Source organism: Leucopleurus acutus, assembly GCF_964270905.1.
Source record: "Leucopleurus acutus genome assembly, chromosome: 4".
NCBI classification, from domain to species: Eukaryota; Metazoa; Chordata; class Mammalia; order Artiodactyla; family Delphinidae; genus Leucopleurus; species Leucopleurus acutus.
Window position 1 is genome coordinate 83,696,233 of NC_139146.1, and position 27,895 is coordinate 83,724,127.

The 27,895-nt window shown below is 33.8% G+C and overlaps 1 protein-coding gene across 10 annotated transcripts in view; it reads right to left on the bottom strand.

Moving 5' to 3' along the window:
- The window catches only part of EPHA5 (EPH receptor A5), a gene marked incomplete at both ends in the record, with an annotated part of 326,480 nt that overhangs the window by 90,890 nt on the left and 207,695 nt on the right, over nucleotides 1-27,895 (bottom strand). For all 10 annotated transcript variants that reach the window (XM_082837949.1, XM_082837947.1, XM_082837948.1 and 7 more), the window contains 2 exons: nucleotides 8,618-8,777; nucleotides 21,309-21,433. In XM_082837949.1, the coding sequence (XP_082694075.1) occupies nucleotides 8,618-8,777; nucleotides 21,309-21,433 (285 nt within the window). The remainder of the gene's footprint in view (nucleotides 1-8,617; nucleotides 8,778-21,308; nucleotides 21,434-27,895) is intronic.

Genomic DNA, 27,895 nt, shown 5'->3' on the forward strand with positions numbered 1-27,895 from the left:
TCTCTTTTCCTCTGGGACCCCTGTAATGCTAATATTGTTGTGTTTAATATTATCCCAGAGGTCTCTTATGCTGTCTTCATTTCTTTTCATTCTTTTTTCTTTATTCTGTTCCACAGCAGTGAAATCCACCATTCTGTCTTCCAGGTCACTTATCCGTTCTTCTGCCTCAGTTATTCCGCTACTGATTCCTTCTAGTGTATTTTTCACTTCAGTTATTGTATTGTTCATCTCTGTTTGTTTGTTCTATAATTCTTCTAGATCTTTTTTAAACATTTCTTGCTTCTGCTCGATCTTTTCCTCCATTCTTTTTCCAAGGTCCTGGATCATCTTCACTATCATTATTCTGAATTCTTTTTCTGGAAGGTTGCCTACCTCCCCTTCATTTAGTTGTTTTTCTGGTGTTTTATCTTGCTCCTTCATCTGGTACATAGCCCTCTGCCTTTTCATCTTGTCTATCTTCTGTGAATATGGTTTTTGTTCCACAGGCTGCAGGATTGTAGTTCTTCTTGCTTCTGCTGTCTGCCCTCTGGTCAGTTTGAACCATTTTTTAAGTTCCTTGCAGTGATTCATTTGTGAGATATTTCTTTTTTCTTAATATAAAATTCAGTATTATTTTATAATTGGTTTGTAACTGGAGTATGATTGCTTTACAATGGTGTGTCAGTTTCTGCTTTATAACAAAGTGAATCAGCTTTACATATACATCTATCCCCATATCCCCTCCCTCTTGCATCTCCCTCCCACCCTCCTTATCCCACCCCTCTACGTGGTCACAAAGCACTGAGCTGATCTTCCTGTGCTCTGCGGCTGCTTCCCACTAGCTACGTATTTTACATTTGATAGTGTATATGTGTCCATGCCACTCTCTTCTCATAGGAAATAATTCATCAAGAGTTTTTACTATTTATTCCTTTGTTTGCCTTGACAGCATCAATAATATCTCCAACTACATCAGCTAAATTTAAAATATATAGAATTTATGGGATACTATCAATACCTTCATACTTGTTCATTCTTTAGCAGTGGTTAAAAAAAAAAAAGTAAGCCCAGTATGATTCATGATTATCCTTTTACATTTTGTTAAATTTTTTAATATTTAAAGATACGAACCTCTAGTCATGCATATTGTCTATTTTCCTATATATGTTTATTAAGAATTAGTTGATTTATAATGTAGTTTTGGAAGAATAGCTGCAGAATGTTTTGGGAATATTTAAAAGTAAATTTTGGAGCAATGAAACATACTACTATTAAAAGGATGTTAATTATGAAAATTAATATTCTTTAGTAAATAATATGTTTCTTTTTGTCAATTATTATATATTTACATCATCCCTGGAAACTTTAAGATAGTATCTGTTGAGAAATATTATTGTTTTCCCGTATTTTGCTTCCCCCACTCCTGGTTACAAATCCATATTACATAAATATTCTCTAGATACTTGCTACATATTTGAATCATTGATTTAATCATTGAGACTAAAGAGTTTTGTTAGAGACAGATTATAAGAGTTTCTAAGGCCAGGGTGAGAATTTTGGATCTTTCTCACACAGCAAAAAGTATCTGTTAACTTTCTTTATCAGGAGAATGTGATCAAAGTTATAATTTTTGATTTGTAATATGAGTACACAGGAGTTGGGAAACTTAAAACAGTATGGCAGTCAAATAAGCACATGAAACGATGCTGAACATCATTGGCTATTACAGATCTCAAATAAAACCACAATGAGATATGACTACTCCCCTGTCCAAAAGGACAAAATAAAATAGTGACAACACCAAATACTAATAATCATGTGGAGAAACTGATCACTCATACATTGCTGGTAAGATGTAAAATGGTACAGCCATTCTGGAAAACATTTTGTTGGTTTCCTACAAAATGAAACATGCAATTACCATAAGACCCAGGCAATTGTATTCTTGGATAGTTATCCCAGGGAAATAAAAACTTAGGTTGACACAAAAATATATACCTGAATGTTCATAGCATTTTTATTGATAATAGCAAAAACTGGTATCAGCCCAGATATCTTTCAACAGGGGAATGGTTAAACAAACTATGGTACATACATATCATGGAATACGACTCAACAATGGAAAGAAACAGATTTGATATGCACAACAACTTGGATGAATCTACAGGGAATTATGCTGAGTGAGAAAAAATTCCAAACTTAAAGGTCATGTACTGTATGATTCCATTTACAAACCATTTTTAAAATATCAAGATTTAAAAATGGATGTTTAGATTTTAGTGGTAGCCAGAGATTAGTTATGGAACAGGAGTTGTTAGTGAAGGCAGTAAGTGTAGTTATAAAAGAAACAGAAAATATGAACAGACCAATCACAAGTAATGAAATTGAAACTGTGATTAAAAATCTTCCAACAAACAAAAGTCCAGGACAAGATATCTTCACAGGTGAGTTCTATCAAACATTCAGAGGAGAGCTAACACCCATCTTTCTCAAACTCTTCCTAAAAATTACAGAGGAAAGAATACTCCAAAACTCATTCTATGAGGCCACCATCACCCTGATACCAAAACCAGACAAAGATACTACGAAAAAAGAAAAATACAGACCAATATCCCTGATGAACATAGATGCAAAAATCCTCAACAAAATACTAGCAAACAGAATCCAGCAACACATTAAAAGGATCATACACCATGATGAAGTGGAGTTTATCCCAGGGATGCAAGGATTTTCAATATGCGCAAATCAATCAATGTGATACACCATATTAACAAATTGAAGAATAAAAAACATATGATCATCTCAATAGATGCAGAAAAAGCTTTTGACAAAATTCAACACCCATGTATGATAAAAACTCCCCAGAAAGTGGGCACAGAGGGAACTACCTCAACGTAATAAAGGCCATATATGACAAACCCACAGCCAACATCGTTATCAATGGTGAAAAACTGAAAGCATTTCCTCTAAGATCAGGAACAAGACAAGGATGTCCACTCTCGCCACTCTTATTCAACATAGTTTTGAAAGTCCTAGCCATGTAAATCAGAGAAGAGAAAGAAATAAAGAGAATCCAAATTTGAAAAGAAGAAGTATAATAGTCACTGTTTGCAGATGACATGATACTGTACATAGAGAATCTTAAAGATGCCACCAAAAACTACTAGAGCTAGTCAATGAATTTGGTAAGTTTGCAGGATACAAAATTAATGCAGAGAAATCTCTTGCATACCTATACACTAACAATACAAGATCAGAAAGAGAAATTAAGGAAACAATCCCATTCACCATTTCAACAAAAAGAATAAAAGATCTAGGAATAAACCTACCTAAGGAGGTAAAAGACTCAGAAAACTATAAGACACTGATGAAATAAATCAAAGATGACACAAACAGATGGAGAGATATACCATGTTCCTGGATTGGAAGAATCAATATTGTGAAAATGACTATACTACCCAAAGCTATACTACTATCTACAGATTCAATGTAATTCCTCTCCAATTACCAATGGTATTTTTTACAGAACTAGAACAAAAAATCTTAAAATTTGTATGGAGACATAAAAGACCCTGAATAGCCAAAGCAATCTTGAGAAAGAAAAACAGAGCTAGAGGAATCAGGCTCCTTGACTTCAGACTGTACTACAAAGCTGCAGTAATCAAGACAATATGGTAGTGGTACAAAAACAGATATATAGATCAATGGAACAGGATAGAAAGCCCAGAGGTAAAGCCATGCACTTATGGTCAATTAATCTATGACAAAAGAGGCAAGGATATACAATAGAGAAAAGACAGCCTCTTCAATAAGTGGTGCTGGGTAAACTGGACAGCCACATGTAAAAGAATGGAATTACAACACTCCCTAACACCATACACAAAAATAAACTCAAAATGGATTAAAAACCTAAATGTAAGACCAGACACTCTAAAACTCTTAGAGGAAAATATAGGCAGAACACTCTTTGATATAAATCACAGCAAGATCTTTTTTGACCCACCTTCTAGAGTAATGGAAATAAAAATAAACAAATGGGACCTAATGAAACTTAAAAGCTTTTGCACAGCAAAGGAAACTATAAACAAGACAAAAAGACAGCCCTCAGAATGGGAGAAAATATATGCCAACGAATCAATGGACAAAGGATTAATCTCCAAAATATATAAACAGCTCATGCAGCTCAATATTAAAAAAAACAAACAACCCAATCCAAAAATGGACAGAAGACCTAAATAGACATCTCTCCAAAGAAGACATACAGATGGCCAAGAAGCACATGGAAAGCTGCTCAACATCACTAATTATTAGAGAAAGGCAAATCAAAACTACAGTGGGTATCACCTCACATTCATTAGAATGGGCTTTATTGGAAAATCTACAAACAACAAATGCTGGAGAGGGTGTGCAGAAAAGGAAACCCTCTTGCATTGTTGGTGAGAATGTAAATTGGTACAGCCACTATGGAGAACATTATGGAGGTTACTTAAACAACTAAAAATAGAATTACCATATGACCCAGCAATCCCACTACTGGGCATGTACCCAGAGAAAACCATAATTCAAAAAGACGCATGCCCCTCAATGTTCTTTGCAGCACTATTTATAATAGCCAAGTAATGGAAGCAACCTAAATGCCCATTGACAGATGAATGGATAAAGAAGATGTGGTACATATATACAATGGGTATTACTCTGCCATAAAAAGGAATGAAATTGGGTCATGTGTAGAGATTTGGGTGGATCTAGAGACTGTCATACAGAGTGAAGTTATTCAGAAAGAGAAAAACAAATGTCGTATATTAACACATATGGGTGGAGTGTAGAAAAATGATACAGATGAACCGGTTTGCAAGGCAGAAATAGCGACACAGATGTAGAGAACAAACGTATGGACACCAAGCGGGTGGACGTGGGGGGCGGGGGTGGTGGTGGTCAGATGAATTGGGAGACTGGGATTGACATGTATACACTAATATGTATAAAATAGATAACTAATAAGAACCTCCTGTATAAGAAATACATGAAATAAAATTCAAAAATAAAATAAAATAAAATAAATGGTTATCCCTTGGGGGAAAAAAAAGGGGGCAACAACAGAGATCCTTGTGAGGTTGATACTATTCGATATCTTGACTGTGATGGTAAATACACGAACGCTCACAAGTGACCAGATTGTACAGAACTTAATTCATACCTGTTTACACACATACACACAAAGGAGTATGAGGAAATGTAAGACTGGTGGATTGCATCAATGCCAATATCCTGCTTTTGTTGTTATACTATAGTTTTGCACAATGTTACCATTGGGGATACTGAGCAAAGTGTGCAAGAGCTCTCTGTGTATTGTTGCATGTGAATCTACAATTATCTTGGTAAAATTTTCATTTAAAAAACAGAATAGCATTATTCTAGCCATTGGGCTATACAGATTTTTGAATCAAATAGGTAAGAATTAGATGAGAGAAAGTATATTGAGGAAAAAAAATCATAAAAGAAACACAAATGTGTTCAGTAAATCTTGGGCAAGTAGAGACTAAGAAAGATTCAGTGATGTTTCCATATTTTCAAGACAATTTATATTAAGAAAAAAAAAACTAAGAAAAAGAGCTAGCTAGGTTGGCTGGATGGTTTCATTCATGCTAGGTGTATTTGTTGGCATGTTTTTATCATCGCCGTTGGGAATAGGAATAATGAAAGGGGTCAATTTTAAACAATTAATTGTATGCACAACAAAATTAAAGTGGGTTACAGTCAGTTATAAAACATAAACTAAAACCTGACAGAAAAAAAGCTGGAGATTTTCCACCCAAATCCTCATGGTAAATAGTTTTTCTAAAATGAATATTTTGCATTCTTGTTTTTATTATTTGCATTTGGTTTTAGGGCTATATTTTTAACATAGAAGATAATGTAGAAGAAAAAGGAAAGCTCTTCATAACAATTTTGTAACTGAAGTATAATATAAATTAATAAGTTTAAAAAATTAAGCAAATCAAGAACATATGTCAATATATCATATCATGCAATTATGAACTGAATAATCAATTGGAAAATTCTTTGTAAAGTTTAAGTTCAAAGTAATGACTTTCAGATAATTTTTTGTCCTAATATACCTGAATGATAAGGTAGACTTTCCTTAACAATGGTGACTCATTAAAGCCAGGTTAACTGTCACCCACCAAATGAAAATTGCCAATAGCTTTGACAGCAAAAATGTAAATATGTTTAAGATACCATAACTCTTGACTCTAGTATTTGCAGATTGTGTTTTGGAAATAATATATGTATGTGAAAAATTAAATTATAGTATTAAGTAAATAATTGCTCAATAATATAATTGAAGTGATTTCACAAAATACTGCACAAATAGTTGTCAAATGATTGGTATATAACACAAAATGAAGTGTTATTTTAATAATAATTGTGTATCTTCTTTAATTCCCTATTAGAGTATAATCCTGGAGAAGGGAGGGATTATGCCTTAAAGTTATTTGAGTCACTCACAGTACCTAGCATGAAAAATCTTTTGATGTGTAGGGAGTTAATGACAAATTTAAAAATAATGAACAAAACTATTATCCTAAAATGGTTCTTGACATAAACATTCTAATCTTCAGAAGATTATTCTCTCTTATTCTTAGGAGAGAAGTTTCCACGTGTTACTCATGTATACTTCTCCAGAGTCTAGCAAAGCCAAGCACATAACAGGGGCTCAACACATTCTTCCTGAATTGTATCCAGAAGATTTCTACATGAAGATCAAAGGGGGTTGGTATGTAACAGATACTTGGTACAAAGAAAAATTCATTCTTAAATTGTTTGCAAATACATGTACACATAAGCAAGTAAAAATAAAATTCCACACTAAAGTTGAGGCAGTACATCCCTAAAATATTTTCATTACTATTAATAATAACACTAAAATCTGATTTTGTAATAAAAATATTTGTGTGATATTTCTTTCCATCTAGAAGTTATGTAGGAAAATATTTAAAAGAAAGTTTCAGGTGAGACTTTGTAAAATTATATGGAAAATGACCTCATTATTTCTCTCAATGATCAGATTGATGGGTATTGGCATACCTGGAAACTACTATTTAAAAAAAAAAGTAAGGGAAAGAGCATCAAATAGTCTGAAGAAAAACTAGCTGCTGAACATGCCAACATCCTAAAACTAAGTATAATTTTGTAATCTTTTAAAGTGAGATTTTTCATTTGTAAAATTATCCAAGCACTCGAGCATATTGTGAGATATTATTTACTCTATGGCTTTGTTTCCAGAGTTGGTAAAGCACATAAGCATAAATAGAAACAAGCCCTATTAGGATGGCCAGCTTATATAATACATATTTCATTATAAATCCAGATCAGGGTCCAAGGTATGACAGTGAATAATCCATTGCCAATATTATGGAAATTTTATGACTAATTACATTAATTCATATGAAACTTATTTTAAAAAGCTTTTCTAAATAGCATTAAATATTTAAATTTCAATATGTCAATTAAACTTCAGACATGGGACTTTCCTTGCATGGAAAGAAAATAATTTATCATTTTTCACCATGGCACCCTAATCTGTATAAAATCAAGTGAAGTCATACTTAGAAAGCTATTTTTAAAGTAATAAAAATTATCTTTTAGATAATTCAGTTAAACATGCTTTAAACAGAAATATATCTTCATTTTCTAAAGAGCTGTATTATATAGGTTTATGAACATTTTAATTTAATAGCTCTCCTAATCATTACAAAGTAAATCTGATAATTAAGGTCTTGTTTTGTTGGTTTTCAAAGGGAGGAAACATGCATTTTATTTTCTTCATTTAAAAATAAGTAATTCTTACAAAACTTGACTTTAAAAAAGTATATATATGTATTGTATATGTACAAACAAACACATTTACACATACTTGACATTTCATACTACTTCTCTGTGTTATTTTCTTCATAACAAGATATTAATAGTGTCAGTTCTTTCATCTATAAACAAGGCAAGTTATTGCTTTCTCCTAATCCTGCTTTAAATGTGTGCTTTAGTACAAGTAAGTAATCTAAATATTTTGTTTGACATTAAAGAAGAAAAATTTCATGCTATTTTTACTATTTTATGAAAAGAAAGGTACAAGAAGGGTTTTCCAGAAATATTTCCGGACCCGCCACTCAGAGATGTTGCCAGAGGTTTTGATTTTTTTCAAAACAATCAGACTGGTTCCTTAGAGTACCATTTTCTTGCCAAACTCAATACTAATGAAAGTTCCCTGTGGAATTTTCATAAAAAGACTAAGCCTAGTAGCATTGTTCAATAAAACAAGTAAAAAGTAAATGGCAATAATTCAATAAAGTATGGCAACAGTGGAAAGAAAGTCTTTAAAAGCAAGGTTTAAACAGTTCTTAAGGATCTGATATTTCATCTCCCTGTAGACTAAATGCTATGAGGATTGGGGACCGATGTGTTAACCTGCTAACCTCCCATAATAGCATGACAGATGCTTCCTACCTGAAGGAGTAATGCCTGGGAGAGAGAGAAGAAGATGGAGACTGACGGAATGCCCAGGGAGAGTATTGATCAAATGACTCTTTTCTGGTAACCATTACAGAGATATGAGTTGACAGTAATTAAAATGACTTACACACTGGGATGGTTTCAAACTCAAATCTTCGACTGAAGACACCATAGCCTGCTGCTGTGCGTGCTCGAATTTGGAAGACATATACTGAAGCTGGTTTCAAGCCCTCTGCGGTTATAGTTGTCTCTTTAGATTTGATAATTGTATAGCTGGTTTCTTGGTCCTTGGATTACACATGTATATGCAATTAAAAAAAGTCAAAAAATGAATTATTAATGACAGCAAAACACAGAATCAAAGATAAGAAAAAAATCAGAAAATAACAGATTTGCTATTAGTACAAATATGACATTTTACAAACAAAATCCTACGCACCCTAGTTGTGTTAGTTATATAGAACCTTAAAGTATTATCTAGAACTCATAGATGTAAGATATGTTCTCCACTCATCCGCCACACTTGCCTTGGGCAGAAACAGATATGTAAACTTTAAAAATAAAATTTCCAGGAGATACACTATTTTACAGATACACTAATTTAGTATTGCTAATTGTGAGCTTGTTTTTCTCATAAATGATTTATTGGAGTGCAACTAACATGCTGCTTGTTTATAGAGGAAGGTGACAATGTCTGATATACAGCCAGGTAAGACTTATGCCTTTTATCTTCAGTGAATTTGATTTCTTTTTAAATTTTATTTTATATATATTTTAATTTTTTAACATCTTTATTGGAGTATAATTGCTTTACAATGGTGTGTTAGTTTCTGCTGTACAACAAAGTGAATCAGCTATACATAAACATAAATCTCCATATCCCTTCCCTATTGTGTCTCCCTCCCACCCTCCCTATCCCACCCCTCTAGGTGGACACAGAGCACCGAGCTGATCTCCCTGTGCTATGCGGCTGCTTCCCACTAGCTATCTATTTTATATTAGGAAGTGTATATATGTCCATGCCACTCTCTGACTTCGTCCCAGCTTACCGTTCCCCCTCCCCGTGTCCTCAACTCTATTCTCTTCGTCTGTGTCTTTATTCCTGTCTGGCCCCTAGGGTCTTCAGAACTTTTTTTTTTTTTTTAGATTCCATATATTTGTGTTAGCATGAGGTATTTGTTTTTCTCTTTCTGAATTACTTCACTCTGTATGACAGTCTCTAAGTCCAAACACTTCACTACAGATAACTCAGTTTTGTTTCTTGTTATGGCTGAGTAATATTCCATTGTATGTATATGCCATATCTTCTTTATCCAGTCATCTGTAGATGGACATTTAGGTTGCTTCCATGTCCTGGCTATTGTAGATAGCCCTGCAATGAACACTGTGGTACATGACTCTTTTTGAATTATGATTTTCCCAGGGTATATGCCCAGTAGTGGGATTGCTGGGTCATATGGTAGTTCTATTTTTAGTTTTTTAAGGAACCTCCATACTGTTCTCCATAGTGGCTGTATTAATTTACCTTCTGACCAACAGTTCAAGATGATACCCTTTTCTCCACACCCTCTCCAGCATTTATTCTTTGTAGATTTTTTTGATGATGGCCATTCTGACTGGTGTGAGGTGATACCTCATTGTAGTTTTGATTTGCATTTCTATGATGATTAGTGATGTTGAGCATCCTTTCATGTGTTTGTTGGCAATCTGTATATCTTCTTTGGAGAAATGTCTATTTAGATCTTCTTCCCATTTTTGGAATGGGTTGTTTGGGTTTTTTTTGATATTGTGTTGCTTGTATATTTTGGAGATTAATCCTTTGTCAGTTGCTTCATTTGCAAATATTTCTCCCATTCTGAGGCTGTCTTTTCATCTTGTTTATGGTTTCCTTTGCTGTGCAAAAGCTTTTAAGTTTCAATAGGTCCCATTTGTTTATTTTTGTTTTTATTTCCATTTCTCTAGGAGGTGGGTCAAAAAGGATCTTGCTGTGATTTATGTCATAGAGTGTTCTGCCTATGTTTTCCTCTAAGAATTTTACAGTGTCTCGCCTTACATTTAGGTCTTTAATCCATTTTGAGTTTATTTTGTGTATGGTTTTAGGGAGTGTTCTAATTTCATTCATTTACATGTAGCGTCCAGTTTTCCCAGCACCACTTATTGAAGAGGCTGTCTTTTCTCCATTGTATATTCTTGCATCCTTTATCAAAGATAAGGTGACCATATGTGTGGGGGTTTATCTCTGGGCTTTCTATCCTGTTCTATTGATCTATATTTCTGTTTTTGTGCCAGTACCATACTGTCTTGTTTACTGTAGCTTTGCAGTATAGTCTGAAGTCTGGGAGCTGGATTCCACCAGCTCTGGTTTTCTTCCTCAAGATTGCTTTGGCTATTCGGGATCTTTTGTGTTTCCATACAAATTATGAATTTTTCTGTTCTAGTTCTGTGAAAAATGCCATTGGTAGTTTGCTAGGGATTGCACTGAATCTGTAGATTGCTTTGGGTAGTATAGTCATTTGCACAATGTTGATTCCTCCAGTCCAAGAACGTGGTATATCTCCCCATCTCTTTGTATCATCTTTAATTTCGTTCATCAGTGTCTTATAGTTTTCTGCATATAGGTCTTTTGTGTCCTTAGGTAGGTTTATTCCTAGGTATTTTATTCTTTTTGTTGCAATGGTAAATGAGAGTGTTTCCTTAATTTCTCTTTCAGATTTTTCATCATTAGTGTATAGGTATGAAAGAGATTTCTCTGCATTAATTTTGTATCCTGCTAGTTTATCAAATTCATTGATTGGCTCTACTAGTTTTCTGGTAGCATATTTAGGATTCTCTATGTATAGTATCATGTCATCTGCAGTGACAGTTTTACTTCTTCTTTTCCAATTTGGATTCCCTTTATTTCTTTTTCTTCTCTGATTGCTGTGGCTAAAACATCCATAACTACATTGAATAATAGTTTTGAAAGTGGGCAACCTTGTCTTATTCCTGATCTTAGTGGAAATGGCTTCAGTTTTTCATCACTGAGAATGATGTTGGCTGTGGGTGTGTCATATATGGCCTTTATTATGTTGAGGTAAGTTCCCTCTATGCTTACTTTCTGGAGAGTTTTTATCATAAATGGGTGTTGAATTTGTCAAAAGCTTTTTCTGCATCTATTGAGATGATCATATGGTTTTTCTCTTTCAATTTGTTAATATGGTGTATCACGTTGATTGATTTGTGTATATTGAAGAATCCTTGCATTCCTGGGATAAACCCCACTTCATCATGGTGTACGGTCCTTTTAATGTGCTGTTGGATTCTGTTTGCTAGTAGTTTGTTGAGGATTTTTGCATCTATGTTCATCAGTGATATTGGTCTGTAGTTTTCTTTTTTTGTGACATCTTTGTCTGGTTTTGGTATCAGGGTGATGGTGACCTCTTAGAATGAGTTTGGGAGTGTTCCTCCCTCTGCTATATTTCGGAGGAGTTTGAGAAGGATAGGTGTTAGCTCTTCTCTAAGTTTTTGATAGAATTCGCCTCTGAAGCCATCTGGTCCTGGGCTTTTGTTTATTGGAAGATTTTAAATCACAGGCTCAATTTCAGTGCTTGTGATTGGTCTGTTTATATTGTCTATTTCTTCCTGGTTCAGTCTCGGGAGGTTGTGCTTTTTTAAGAATTTGACCATTTCTTCCAGGTTGCCCATTTTATTGTCATAAAGTTGCTTGTAGTAATCTCTCATGATCCTTTGTATTTCTGCACTGTCGGTTGTTACTTCTCCTTTTTCATTTCTAATTCTATTGATTTAAGTATTCTCCCTTCTTTTCTTGATCAGTCTGGCTAGTGGTTTATCAATTTTATCTTCTCAAAGAACCAGCTTTTAGTTTGATTGATTTTAGCTATTGTTTCCTTCATTTCTTTTTCATTTATTTCTGATCTGAACTTTATGATTTCTTTCCGTCTGCTAACTTTGGGGTTTTTTTTTCTTCTTTTTTCTCTGATTGCTTTAGGTTTAAGGTTAGGTTGTTTATTTGAGATTGTTCTTGTTCCTTGAGGTAGGATTGTATTGCTGTAAACTTCCCTCTTAGAACTGCCTTTGCGGCATCCCATAGGTTTGAATTGTCGTGTTTTCATTGTCATTTGTTTCTAGGTAGTTTTTGATTTCCTCTTTCATTTCTTCAGTGATCTCTTGGTTATTTAGTAGTGTATTGTTTAGCCTCCTTGTGTTTGTACACATTTTTTCCTGTAATTGATAGATAGTCTCACAGCATTGTGGTCAGAAAAGATACTTGATACAATTTCAATTTTCTTACATTTACCAAAGCTTGATTTGTGACCCAAGATATGATCTATCCTGGAGAATGTTCCATGAGCACTTGAGAAGAAAGTGTATACTGTTGTTTTTGGATGGAATGTCCTATAAATATCAAATAAGTTCATATTGTTTAATGTATCATTTAAAGCTTGTGTTTCCTTATTTGTTTTCATTTTGGATCATCTGTCCACTGGTGAAAGTGGGGTGTTAAAGTCCCCTAGTATTATTGTGTTACTGTTGATTTCTGCTTTTATGGCTATTAGCATTTGCCTTAAGTATTGAGGTGCTCCGAAGTTGGGTCCATAAATGTTTACAATTGTTAATCGATTGATTAATTGGATTGATCCATTGATCATTATGTAGTGTCCTTCTTTGTATCTTGTAATGGTCTTTACTTAAAGTCTATTTTGTCTGTTATGAGAATTGCTACTCCAGTTTTCTTTTGATTTCCATTTGCATAAAATATCTTTTTCCAACCCCTCATTTTCAGTCTGTGTGTGTCTTAGGTCTGAAGTGGGTCTCTTGTAGACAGCATATATATGGGTCTTGTTTTTGTAACCATTCAGCCAGTCCATGTCTTTTGGTTGGAGCATTTAATCTATTTACATTTAAGGTAGTTATCAATAAGTGTGTTGCTATTACCATTTTCTTAATTGTTTTGGGTTTGTTATTGTAGGTCTTTTCCTTCTCTTGTGTTTCCTGCCAACCAAGTTCCTTTAGGATTTGTTGTAAGGCTGGTTTGGTGGTGCTGAATTCTCTTAGCTTTTGTTTGTCTGTAAAGGTTTCAATTTCTCCATCAAATCTGAATGTGATCCTTGCTGGGTAGAGTAATCTTGGTTGTAGGTTTTTCTCTTTCATCACTTTTAATATGTCCTGCCAGTATGGGGATTCCCTTGTGTGTTATTTGTTGTTTTATCTTGCTGCTTTTAATATTTTTTCTTTGTATTTAATTTTTGATAGTTTGATTAATATGTGTCTTGGCATGTTTCTCCTTGCATTTATCCTGTATGGGACTCTCTACGCCTCCTGCACTTGACTGACTATTTCTTTTCCCATGTTAGGGAAGTTTTCAACTATAATCTCTTCAAATATTTTCTCAGTCCCTTTCTTTTTCTCTTCTCCTTCTGGGACCTCTATTGTTTAAATGTTGGTGCCTTTAATGTTGTCCCAGAGGTCTCTGAGGCTGTCTTCAATTCTTTTCATTCTTTTTTCTTTATTCTGCTCTGCAGTAGTTATTTCCACTCTTTTATCTTCCAGGTCACTTATCCATTCTTCTGTATCAGTTATTCTGCTATTAATTCCTTCTAGAGAATTTTTACTTTCATTTATTGTGTTGTTTATCACTGTTTGTTTGCTCTTTAGTTCTTCTAGGGCTTTCTTAAATGTTTCTTTTATTTTCTCCATTCTATTTCCAAGATTTTGTATCATCTTTACTATCATTACTCTGAATTCTTATTCATGTAGACTGCCTATTTCCTCTTCATTTGTTTGATCTGGTGGGTTTTTATCTTGCTCCTTCATCTGCTGTGTATTTCTCTGTCTTCTTATTTTGCTTAACTTACTTTGTTTGGGGTCTCCTTTCTGCAAGCTGCAGGTTTGTAGTTCCCCTTGTTTTTGGTGTGTGTCCCCAGTGGGTAAAGGTCATTCAGTGGGTTGTGTAGGCATCCTGGTGGAGGGGACTTGTACCTTTGTTCTGGTGGATGAGGCTAGATTTTGTCTTTCTGGTGAGCCAGACTGCATCCATTGGTGTGTCTTGGTGTGTCTGCAACCTTATTATGATTTTAGGCAGCCTCTCTGCTAACCGGTGGGTCTGTGTTCCTGTCTTGCTCGTTGTTTGTCATAGGGTGTCCTGCAGTGTAGCTTGCTTGTCATTGAGTGGAGCTGGGCCATAGCATTGAGATGGAGATCTCTGTGAGAGCTTTTGCCATTTGATATTACGTGAGCCAGGAGGTCTCTGGTGGACCAATGTCCTGAACTCGGCTCTCCCACCTCAGAGGCTCCGGGTTGACACCTGGCTGCAGCACCAAGACTATGATTGTGGAGGCTTGGTGATTCCAAAATCTGATATAGTAGGCCAGCAGGCCAGAGACTCTGGGAAGAGTTGCAGCTCAAATGAAGGCCACTGGCAGAATCCCTTGAATTTGATTTCTAAGCATATTTAGGGGTTGGGAGAAGGAATGTGAACTTCACTGGAGAAATTTAATTTTAACTCACTAAGTCGAAACAGTGAGTTTTAAAGAAAAATTTCACATAAGCAAAATAATTTTTTCCTTTTTTAAAACTTCATTTTTTCACTCTCATGTGTTTGGGCTGGGTTAGTAGTGAATGGAGATGAAGGGGAAAAAGTCACCTAAAAGATAGCTTTGGAAAGTGAAACAGAGAGGAACTATTCCTATTTTGACTGCTAACAAAAGTCTAGACAAACCATCTATAACTCCTCATTATCTCTGAAGTTACCACTCTGAATATAAAGTGTTAGATACGTAAAGATTTAATACACATTCCCTGCTTTGAACTTTCTCTTCCCTTATGTTTTTCTGTGTGAATTTTTGGCTAAGCTTGTTTTTTCCTTAAGGTCTTTTCACATGTATTAAATTTCTGATAGATATTATAGGATGAATTAAAGATAGGTTATGATTAGAGATTTTATTCCCCTTTTTTAAGAATTGGGCTTTACTTAAAAGAACTTATTGATGCCTGTAAATCATTATTTTCTAAATATTTCAGGGAATTTTGTCTTTACAAGCAGAAAAAATGTATTGATTTTTAAAAAAGATCCAAGGGAAACAACATGCAAAGGATTTATTTTTCCTAAATGAGAAAAAGAAAATTGAAAACAAGAAAATAACATTTACTTCTCAAGTACTCTAGTAGGAATAAGGTTATTATTTAATGTTCATAATGCTATTAAAAAGTAAAACAAATGCAAACCACACTCCTTGTTCCTTGAAGTTTACAGCATGCCATGCTGTGCCTTTAGTGTGAACATTGAAATCACGTGCTAAAACACAGCAAACCCATTTTTACTTTATCCTCAGTTTCCTTATCTGTAAAATTGTGATAAAAATTGGTGGCTGGATATTCTCACAGAAATGTTGTAAGAATGAAACAGATAATGCAAGTGAAAACATGTATTAAACTGTAAAGCACATGTTTTAATTGTCATAATTATTATTTTAATTTTTTTCTAATTTGACACATCAAAGTCAACATCTAACCATATTCTATGCTACCACCAATACAATGTACAATAAACAATGGGTAAATATTCTTCCCTTAAAGCAGTTTACCATTCCTCATTTAATACGTTCAAACATATAAAATTTTCTTAGGGTTAGGTATATCCAAATTTCTCTATAGATAGATATGGTTTAAATTCTAATCCAAATAGGTTTTTCTGATTCAGTCTACATAAACAATTGATCTTTGTTTTTTTTTAACACTCACGTTAGTTTAAGTGCCTAGTCTCTAAAGTGCTTAGGAAACTTTGTTAGAGTTTTCAAAGAATTTAAAGTAGAAAAATAAATTCTATAAAGTTTTACCTAGTAATGTCAGTCATTTTCTTCACTCAGAAATATTTATTGATCTTGTCTACTCTATTACCCCTTCTGTTTGCTAGGGGTAGAACAGTAAAAAAAGCAGGCAATTTCTTGATGTGTTCCTTTTAAAAGGGGTAAATAGCTTCTATAAACTATTGTAGTTACTGATAATCTGAGTACACTCAAGTTTATGACTGAATGTGTAAGACTTTCTTAGTAATATTATCCTTTCCAGTTTGGCTGTGATTTAATCAGTAATTTTCAGTAAAAAATGATAAAATATATGTTCGCTACTATTTGCATTTTGTTTAAAGGGAATTTGAGTTCATGAGAAAAATCTAGACAAAACTGAAGTTATGATTCTGTTATATTTGATATAATTAGGATTTTTACATGAAGTATTAACATTTATATGTAAAGTAAGATTTTTTTTTAATTAAAAATAGCATAGGAATATCAGGGTTAGAATTCCAACCATGTTATTAACTAAGTACATGTGCAAATGTGGATATGCAACTCAACCTAAGTTTTTTTCTTCTTTAAAATAGGATGAAATTATTTATCAAGACTCTGTGAGGACACAGAGATAGAGATAATATACATAGTACCCAGCACAATCTTCTGAGCATTACAACTTCTAGGTAAATTTGATTTTACCCTATAGCATGATGGCAAATTCTTCTACTGAAAAGAAAAAAAAAATTTAAAAGCTTACATGATTGTAACTCTTAACTATTGAAAAAGTAGAAATTGATAATTTTGTCAAAAATAGAAAAAAAATCATTGCAAGGAAACTGGAATGCTGTTCCTTGAAATAAATGTATAATCTAACATCAGTTGATTATACAAAATTATACAGCATTCCGTATGATTTATCTGTTAACATTATGTATGTCTCAGTGGTTCCTTATTGCGGGTCTAATGGTACGTTGTCTATCTGAGTTAGTTGAATACTATATTATTGAAGAGACTTAGCGAATATATCTAAGGGATCAAAACCCATAAATACACATTTTGAATCCTCGAATTATCTTCTAAAATTTGCTTCTGATCCACTCCTTTAAATCATCCTCATAAATTTCTCCATTTCACAAACCTATACACACATCTTCAACACCCACAACCAAATGTTGCCAAGTCCTTGGTCAGGGTAGTGGTTTGCTGCCTTCATGCCCCAGCTGAGCAAATGAGCTACATTCCCCAGCTGCTTAGCAAACACTGTTCACAGGCAGCGAGGGGAAGGAGCCAGCTGGCAAGCACCCTGCCAAAGGGCAGCTTCCCTTTGCCTCTGTCTTTAATTAAGAGATGGCAATGGGCCCATCACCATGCAGGAGCAGAGAGGCCCAATGACCTCTATTAGAGCAGGGCAATCACAGGCAGAAATGCCAGCTGGCGAATGTGTGAGCCCTGGAAAGCTCTGCCACCTGTGTCTGGCCAAGAGCCATCCAATAAAATGGTGGTATCATTCTGAAGATTCAAAATGAGCTCTGGAAACCTATCAGGACCCCCACCTCAATAGATGGTATAAAAGCTCATTATCCTTTTTTTTTCCTTCTTAAAGTGTTAAAAAAAAACCCCAACCTTTTTGTGTATTTTACTGGTGTGCTCAATAATTTTGCTTGGCAAAAAAGTCGGGAATTAGTATCTTCTCTGTAAAATGGAAAACACTGACCAAAAGTTAACTTCCCCAAAATAATATATAAGGGTTGCTGCGTTAAAAGCATGTAGGTAGGCAACTTGTTATTCATTTATTGAGAATATGAATAGAAATCTTTTCTCCCCAAATCATTTTTTCTTACTTTCAGTTATGCAGATAATAGAATGTATTAATACAGCTTTAAATATAAAATATTAAGTGTAAAACCAAATCTTACTGAAATAAATATAAACATGAACTATAAAGAAAATATTTCCACAACATGGATAAAATTAATTAGAATCAACATTAATAGAAAAGGACTGTGCCCCACCACTTGTTGAGTAACTCCTTGTTTTAACAGAAGCAGCAGCTTAAAAGAAAAAAAAAAAAGATAAATCCTTGCTCTTAATGAATATTATGTATATGAGACTCATGCATATGCTGGGAAGTAAGAGTAAAAACAATCGAAGGTTACTCATAAGGGGAAAAAAAATCAGGACAATTTCCTTAAAGACAAAAAAAAAAAAGGATATGGGAGGGGGAAGGGTAAGCTGTGACAAAGCGAGAGAGAGGCATGGACATATATACACTACCAAATGTAAGGTAGATAGCTAGTGGGGAGCAGCCACATAGCACAGGGAGATCAGCTCAGTGCTTTGTGACCGCCTGGAGGGGTGGGATAGGGAGTGGGAGGCAGGGAGACGTAAGAGGGAAGAGATATGGGAACATATGTATATGTATAACTGATTCACTTTGTTATAAAGCAGAAACTAACACACCACTGTAAAGCAATTATACTCCAATAAAGATGTTAAAAAAAAAAAAAGACAAACTCATTGGTCCATCTAGTTGCTTCAGGTAAAGAAAAACTATGCAGGAAAACAAGTACTTGTTAAACTTTTAGTCGTCCTGCTGTTGAACTTTATTTCATCTAAGATATGTATATTCAAATATATAGTCTTCATAGTATATTTATTTTAAAATGTCATTATGCACCTCAACTTCTTTTAAAATCAATTTAATTACAATAAAAATCTGGAAACTTAAAATGTTTACAAAAGAATTCATAAAGATATATATATATATATATATATATATATATATATTTGCCTAGCTTTGCATTAGTATGCACTAATAAAGCTTACAAAAAACTTGAAAAAGGAATGTAAACATTAATTTAACCAATTGTTTTTGGATACAGCATGTGCTTAAATTGTAGACTTCTAGCATTGGCAATTCAGTTTGGACCACTACTCCCAGAGAATGGGAATCAGTGAGAGTATTAATATTAAAATATTTTATTTGGTTTACCCTATTTTTTTTCAGTAAACACTGTAAATCTTATTGCAACATAGCTTTGTCTCAGAGGTATTTTCTTAGGACACTCTTGGTGAATAATGTATTAAATAATATATATATTTTTGAAATATAAGTATCTTCATTTGTGTTCCTTAATAATCCACTAGTTACATATAATGCCACCAGCAAATCATTCCTAGAGACAACTATTTCAAACATGATAATTGAGCTTTTATTTATCTATTTATAAAATGAATATATGAATATTGTATAGACATCCAAAACCTAAAAAGAATGTAGATAACCTCACTCTCCCCCACATAAACTTGGCTGTTTTGTTCTCTGTTGTATCTTTACACAGGTAATTGTTGAATCAATGATGAACGAAGCAATTAAAAAGTGCTATGAATTGTGACTTCCCTGGTGGCACAGTGGTTAAGAATCTGCCTGTCAATGCAGGGGGCCCGGGTTTGAGCCCTGGTCCGGGAAGACCCCACATGCCATGGAGCAACTAGGCCCGTGCACCACAACTACTGAGCCTGCACTCTAGAGCCCATGTGCCACAACTACTGAAGCCCACGTGCCTAGAGCCCATGCTTGCACACCACAACAAAGAGTAGCCCCTGCTTGCAGCAACTACAGAAAGCCTGTGTGCAGCAACGAAGAACCAATGCAGCCAAATAAATAAATAAATAAAATTTATTTAAAAAAAAATCAGTTGCAAGAAAGTTTTTTAACAAATGCTATGAATTACTTCAATGTATTTCAATGTTTTATCTATAATCTTTCATCTATGCATATAAATGGAATGTTGAATTTTTAAGTAACTTTCATTAACAGGATATCAGTATTTCTCATGATACTTTTGCATTAGTATAAGTGGGACCATTCATTTCCCCTCTCGTTTCCAATGTTCTACCTTGGACAATTTCTTAGGTATTGCAGAGTAAGTTTTTGAACTTCCACCCTTTTCATTCTTCCCTAAGAGAGAAGGAGCAATGTCTCTGGGAGTTTGGGAGAAGCAACTGGGTAAGTGTGGCTGAGCCCTTCCTTCCCTTCTCTTTTGGGATCTGCTTCTCTGCATTATGTCAGCAATCTTTTATACTCCTACCTCCATAGGACACATACGTCTGGGCCAGGGTCTCCTATCCACCTCTTAGAGACTAGTTTGGGCACTCATCTATCTTTATCTGGTCTATTAGAACTCAGGTTGTTCTAAGTAGTGTATGCCATTCAGATCTAGTCTGTACAAAAAATCACAGTAAAATAGGGTGGGAGTTGTCGCTTCCAACATGGAAGCAACAAGGTGGCTACATATCTAAGCCAAATATTCCAGTCCAGCTTTAGAAATTATAAGTTCATCTTTAGTTTCCACCTGTTTATTCCTTTATCAATAGCTCATTCAGTTGTGGATTCAGCAAAGAGGAAGAGGGATGATTATTGCCTTTAGATTTCAACAACTATTATGCCAAAACATGTGAGAGTGGACCTAGGAGCCAACTCAGTGAAGAAGAGGAAATCAAGAAACTATAGGGAATGTGAAGCATACACTTCCAATTTTATGCCCTCAAATTTTAAAAATAAATTTTATGCTACAGTGTTAGATTTTTGTTATATTTTAAAATTATAAGGTACATATACACCTTATCTGCCTATACTTCCTTAATAGTATAGGTATTATGCAGGGTTACTGGCCATAAGAATGTGTTTTTCCTGTGGTACACTGCAGTTACTACTGAAGGTTAACAACTCCAGTGTTTGGGACACTTTGAAAATGTCCTATGATTTCATCTTTTAATGCTGTGAACCCTAGTTAAGCTAATGTTAGACTCTACGGCAGTATCCTGGCGGTGTAAATTATTTGGCAGCAGCAGAACACAAATAAAGTGCTCCCTGTACACTTCCAGCTTTCATAATCATGACTGCAAGTCAATTGTCATTGATTTACACATAAAATACCAACACGCTTTTCTATAAATTGGATAACTGCAGTTTCTAAAATTAAAAAAAAAAGAAGAAGAAAAGATATTCTTTATTCTTAGTCCCACCTTTTCAAAATATTTGATTTCATACTCCAGGATGATTCCATTGGGGCGATCTGGCTCTTGCCAAGACAAAGAGATGCTGTTTTTTGCAATTTTCCCCTTTTTCACATTGGTGACTGGAGAGGGAGCTGCAAAATAAAGAGTAGCATGATTAACAGAGCCTTGAAATTACACCTGTCTATAATGTATATTGGGCATTCTTGACATGTAGAATAATAAAAATCCCAAATAACTAAATTTTCATTTTACTTGGAAACAATTATACTTTATATACAATTTTTACAGATTTTGAAGTGTTTTAAAAAAATATAAATCAACTAATATCCTGAGAATTTTCTGTAATAAAATTGTAGTCACATAGAATCTTAAGTCTACATTTTCTCTATAAAGTTTAGATACATAAACTATCTTACTTTTGATAAAATAAAGATGTTCTTGATGACCTTATGTATATTCTATATTCCTAAAATTTGTGGACTCTGTATACTATATCCCATTACACTAATAATACATAATTATCTATATTACCACATTTTTACAGCATTAAAACTCTTATAATTTCTTATTTTTGAAATCATATGGGTCCTATAACCACTGAAATTCATACATTAAATATAGTGGAGTTTTTCTTAAAAATATGCTATTAAATGTGTTAATATATTGAAAACAATAGCAAATAAAAGAGACATTTTCCTTCATTTCCATTTCCCCAAATATTTCAATAGAAATCACAATCGTTTATGGTGTTCATTGTTATTTGCCAGCGTCTATTAAATGACACTGATGAAAATAGAAAAAAGATATGCTATTTTAGGTATATCTGAATATTTTGAAGTCACACACATATGAATATTTATTTCAACATCCATTTTTTATCAATTTGTTAAGACTTGTATAGACTCTCGGTTTGACACCATAAAGAGGTATTGACAAATACTTTTCTTGATGTAGATAACCTTTATTTTTGTAGTTTTCAGCTTTTATAGACAACCAAGGAAAAAAACCATCATGGACTACTGGATGGTATATATATATATATATATATATATACACACACACATATATATGTGTGTGTGTGTATGTATAAAGAGATAGAGAAATAATATATAATATACATATTTTATATATAAAATACATATTTTATAACGTATATACATTATATATACATATATATTTATATAATGTATACATATAATAAGATGGAAAAGAGGTCAGCCATAGTGAGTAGTGTATAACCACAGGCTTAGCCCTATGTGAACAGTATTAGACATCTGGTGAGATTAAAATTTAAAGATATGTTATATACATATATATGTATAGTATTTCTAATTATTTTAATTTCCAGCAGTGTTCAGACAAAGTAATACACTCTAATTCATCATGTTTAATTATTTTTTCTACACCTCCAAAAATGTAATCAAATCACAGGCACCACTTTGAGCAACAGACTGCAAGAACAAAGTTTAGAACTGTTTGGTGAGCCCCATACTGGTGTGACAAGGGTGTGGGGAAGAGGCTCATCATTTAAAAACAGAAGTGAGATCCTGTCACTCCTCTGTGTCTCTCTGTTTCACTGCAGAGTGAAAACCAAATGTGCAAATGCATACAAGCATCACTATCGTATGGCTCTCTACATCTCTGACCTCATCATCTCCTGCTACCCTTCTTCAGCAGCTCTACCCAGGCTGGCTGTCTTTAGGCACTTCTGACACACTACTGCCTAAGGATCTTTGTATTTGCATCCTATTATTCAGAGGTGCTTCTCACTCTGACTTCTCCAGGGCTTTCTCCCTGCTCTGGGTTTCTCACTGAGACCTTTCTTGTCTGTTCTCTACCTCAGTCCCCCTCACCTCACCATGCCCTCTGTTTCTTCAGTGTTTTATTTTTCTCCCTAGTTCTTGAACTTCCACCATCTGATATTCATATCTTAATTCTATATTTGCTTTTTTCAGTCCTCTCAAGTAAAATGTAATTTTTATGAAAGCAGGAATATCGTTTATTTCATTCACAGCTGAATCCCTAGATCTAGAACAGCACCCGAACAGAGAAGGATTCCATAAATATGTATGGAATAAATGACTGGTGGTAAAAAATCAAATATAGAGAAAACCTTTATTTTTTATTATGTATTATGTCAACAAACTCATCTATGAAACGTGTGAAGTGTCTTTCAATAAAATTAAAATAGAGACAGATATACTCTGTAAGAGCAAAATTTGTTAACTAGTGTTTTCTAGTGTTTTATGTACTCATAATAGGGTGATGATGACTTTGGTACTATAAAATGTACTTTTATTCTTTTAATCATAGCACTTTTTGTGGTATTCAGATTCAGAGGATGCATAATTTCAGCCTTATCTGCTTTTCTTAAACATGTCCAGCTCCACAAATTTTCTGGACTACTACAGAACACATAGTGTGCATACAAAGCTAAAATTGTCTAAAAGAAGTTTTGAAATTGCAGTGTATTTACTTCCACAGAAACTTCACTGGACTGGTGGTTCTCACAGTCACATTTTGGCATAAGTTCAAAGTCCCTATTGATTCCCTCATGAGGGAAAAGTCATGCCATATTTGGTATTGTGGACAAAGCATTCAGAAGACATGGAAACAAGAAAGAGGAAGCTATAAGCCCCCTAGCTCATCACAGTGTTTTGTAGCAAAATAGCAAATTTACTGACAGAAACAGGAACAGAGAATTAAGGAAGACAGTAGAATTTTTTTTAATGTACTTTGTTCAGTAGTGAATACCTTTATGAATTATCTTAAATTATAAACTATACTCACTTTCCCATTACCCCTACATATTTTTTGCATTATACTTTAGTAAAGATCCAGACAAAGACTGTCTTTAAAGTTCTTCACTCATTTTACTACATTGCAAACATTCTCATTTTGATTGATGTATTTCTTGTAGGTAGCTATCAGTTTTCACTTAATAAATTGATAGTGCTGCCAACTTTCTATTCATAATTGCATTTAACATGTATGCTCCATGAAGACAGGGATTAATTTGGTTTAGTTCACTGCTATATTCCCGGCACCAGAAAATTACTTGGCATATAGATATTTCATAAATTTTTATTGAATGGAAACATGCATGAATGAATGAATGGGAAATACATACATCATCATGTATCATTCAAAACCGAGTTTTTCTCATCTTACTTGCATATACTGGGATCTTATTATTTGGAGATTTATGCTTTATTTTAAAGCAATCAATTCTTTAATAAAATAATCAACCATTTCAACATGAAGCTATCAAATAAACATCAGCACAGACATAACCAGCCTAAAGCGGAATTCTTTGTTATTTACTTACATCCATCAAAGTTAAACATAAACTGTATGGCTTTCAAAGACTGTTTGATTTAATAAACACCATTGTTTTCCAACTTTGTTGTCTCAGAGGCTAAATAATATCCTTTAAATCATGGTTCAGAATGGAGGGAGAAGAGGAAACCACTTCTCAGCTCAGAGTAATTCAAGAATAATTTGCTCTGTGACGGGACCATCTCTGCATCATTTGTGTAAAGCTGATCAAAGTGGGGACACTGACAGCTCCTGGAGACACAATGATGATGTGCAAATTGTAAATGTAAGCACTCTTACCCTACTGCAAAGTATTTTACAGATAATATGTACATTAAAATAACTGTAACCAGATTTGTCAATTGCAGGGCATGTTTAATTTATTTCATTCATCTCCCTCACTAATACCGTCTGCTCATTCTTTATCTACTCAACCATTTATTAAGTAAGCCTGGAACAAAATGAGAATTATGACACAGAGCATTGCTTCTTGTAAAATTGCACTGGATGATGTTACATCATAAAACTATTACCATCCTAGTGTAAGAAGAACAAAAATACTAGGAATCGAGTTGTGAATAGAAAATAATTTACATAGCTTCTAAGTTTCATCTTATGTGGAAACATCCCAAATTGTTTCTGTATTGTAGCTTCTATATTGGAGGTGAACTTTGAATACCACTATAATAAAGCAAGATATTTATCCCTTAGTAACATTTCCCATTATGGGCTAATTTGTCTAATTGAACTTAAAAAACTTAAATTGAGAATGGTTTTATATTTATAGAAAGATTATTAAAGTAGTACAGAGAGATTCCCTGTATCCCACACCTAATGTCCTCTATTAGAAACATCTTTACAAAAAAGTGGATATATGTATATGTATAACTGACTCACTTACTTGTACCACAGAAACTAACACAACATTGTAAATCAACTATACTCCGATAAAAATTTTTTAAAAAGATGTTGTAAGATGTTTCCTACAACAGTACAGTATATTTATCACAATTAATGAACCAATATTGATACATTATTATTAATTAAAGTTCATTTTTATTCAGATTTCCTTATTTTTACTTATTATCCTTTTTATACCCCAGGATCACACTCAGTATCTGCCCAAATTATTGTCTCTTCAACCTATATACTTGTTTGTTTAATCACTTATTTATATTCATGTGGAGTACGGACACATGGGTTTTTTATACTTTAGCTTATAATCTAATACTTTATTTTTTACTTATATTGTTAAAGGTTTGGCCATTGATTACTCTTTCAGTTAGCTCCTATATCTCTTTGACATACCCCTATCATCCCGGGTTTTTCTGTCTGTTTTCTAGATCACTTTCTTTCCCCCTGGCACTGCAAGACCAGATGCGCTAGGTCCATCTTGTTTATTTACTGTCCTCAATCATAGAATAAGTAATTTCTCCTAGGAACACTGGTTTCTTTTATTGGAGAATTCCAAGGTCTGGATAAGTGTGCTCCTTGCTACTGGGGTTTTGCTTCTTGGCCCTCTCAGCTGGCAAAGCCAGGAAATAAATGGGTGTATGTTAACCTGTGTATATCTGTAAACATTTCTAAATATAACTATATGTGTATATATATATATATATATAAGCTAAACATATATATATATATATATATATATATATATAAGCTAAACATACGTGTAAACTGATGTCACCAACTCTAATCAGTTATCACACAGATTATTCTATCTTCTTCACCCTAACTTATCTGTAACCTCCTACTTCAACAGTGGCTCCCACCATCTGCCATCCATTTACTTAATTGTTTAATTCCAGTATATATGTCTAGTGGTTAAAGAATTGCCAATCTGTGTCTGTTTGACTTATTGATAATTATATAACGTAGAAATCTCTAACATCTCAATGGCACAAGCAATGACATACAAAAGTCTGCTGTTATGTAAAACAGCATATCATCCTAACTTTTCAAATATAGAAGCTAGTTTAGGGCACAGTGTCCTTAGATGAGAAGGGATGCCATGACACAGACAGCTTTGAAGTCAAGCAGAATTGGCTTCAAATCCTTTGGCAACCAGCCATCTCCTGGCTGAGTGATTCTGTTTAAGTTACTTAACCACTATGAATGTAAATTCTATCTTTAAAATAGGAACAATGATACAAACTTTTTATAAGACTGTAGTCTGATTCTGTATTACAGTATTGGTATAGGGTAGGTACCAATTAAGTACTGTTTGTATTAATAGTCTTAAAATATTAGACAATTGTTTAAGAAGACTTCAATAACAGATTCTAACTCCTTAATCCTTTCAACCTTTCATCAATCAAAATTATATGTATATTGCTAATTAAATGACTAATAATTCACTTAATATAGATTGATGTGTGTCTCATTATTCAAAAGAAAGTTATCATGATGAAAACATGAAACTTAATTGTGTTACATGGAATAAGAAAATACCATTCATCAGTCCCTGTACACAATGCTATTTGTGTAGACAAAAATAAACTATAGATAGACTCAAGTATTGGTTACTTACATTTAAAAAAAACAAATAATACATCTCTATGTATCAATATTTGACCTATCCACATAAAATTTGAATCTTAAAGCACTGAGAAAGATAAATAAGGTAATATTGAGATCTTTTCAGTCTGTGACAATCCACAAATGTGTTAAAACTTTCTCAGATGGCACTTCTTTTACTTTCCTCCAAGGTCCCTCCACATGAGTAATGTATTAGTTTATTTATACACAAGCTTTAAAAATACATGTATCTTATATTTAATTCCATAGGTCAAAATCTGGCCAAGTGGATTGTCAATATCTGCCAGCTGGAAGCTCCCACTCATCTCTGCCACGCAGTTCATCATATTTAGGTGTTTCGTGTTACCCAGATGGGTCTGGGACAGTGTTTTTTAAAAATACAGATTATTAGGCTTCACTCCAGGAAATTCTGACTCAGGAGGTCAGAATGGGCCAAGGATTCTGTGTTTTTAATAAACACTCTAGCTGAATTATTTTTTCAGTAATTTTGGGAAATATTGAAGGAAACCATACTAGGATCAGTTCTTTTAACAAAAGTATACAAACCTGGAAACCTGAGGCAAGAAACTGGATCAGTGTTGTTTTATGAACTGTTGACTTCTTAAACCTTTGGCTCACTCTAACTGCCTTGTTATCTTGATGTCTGATACCATATTTGCCTTTCTTCATTTGGGAATTGTTTCTTTTTATATTTTCCTGACCCATTAGTACTTTTTTTGTAAACTGATTTGTTT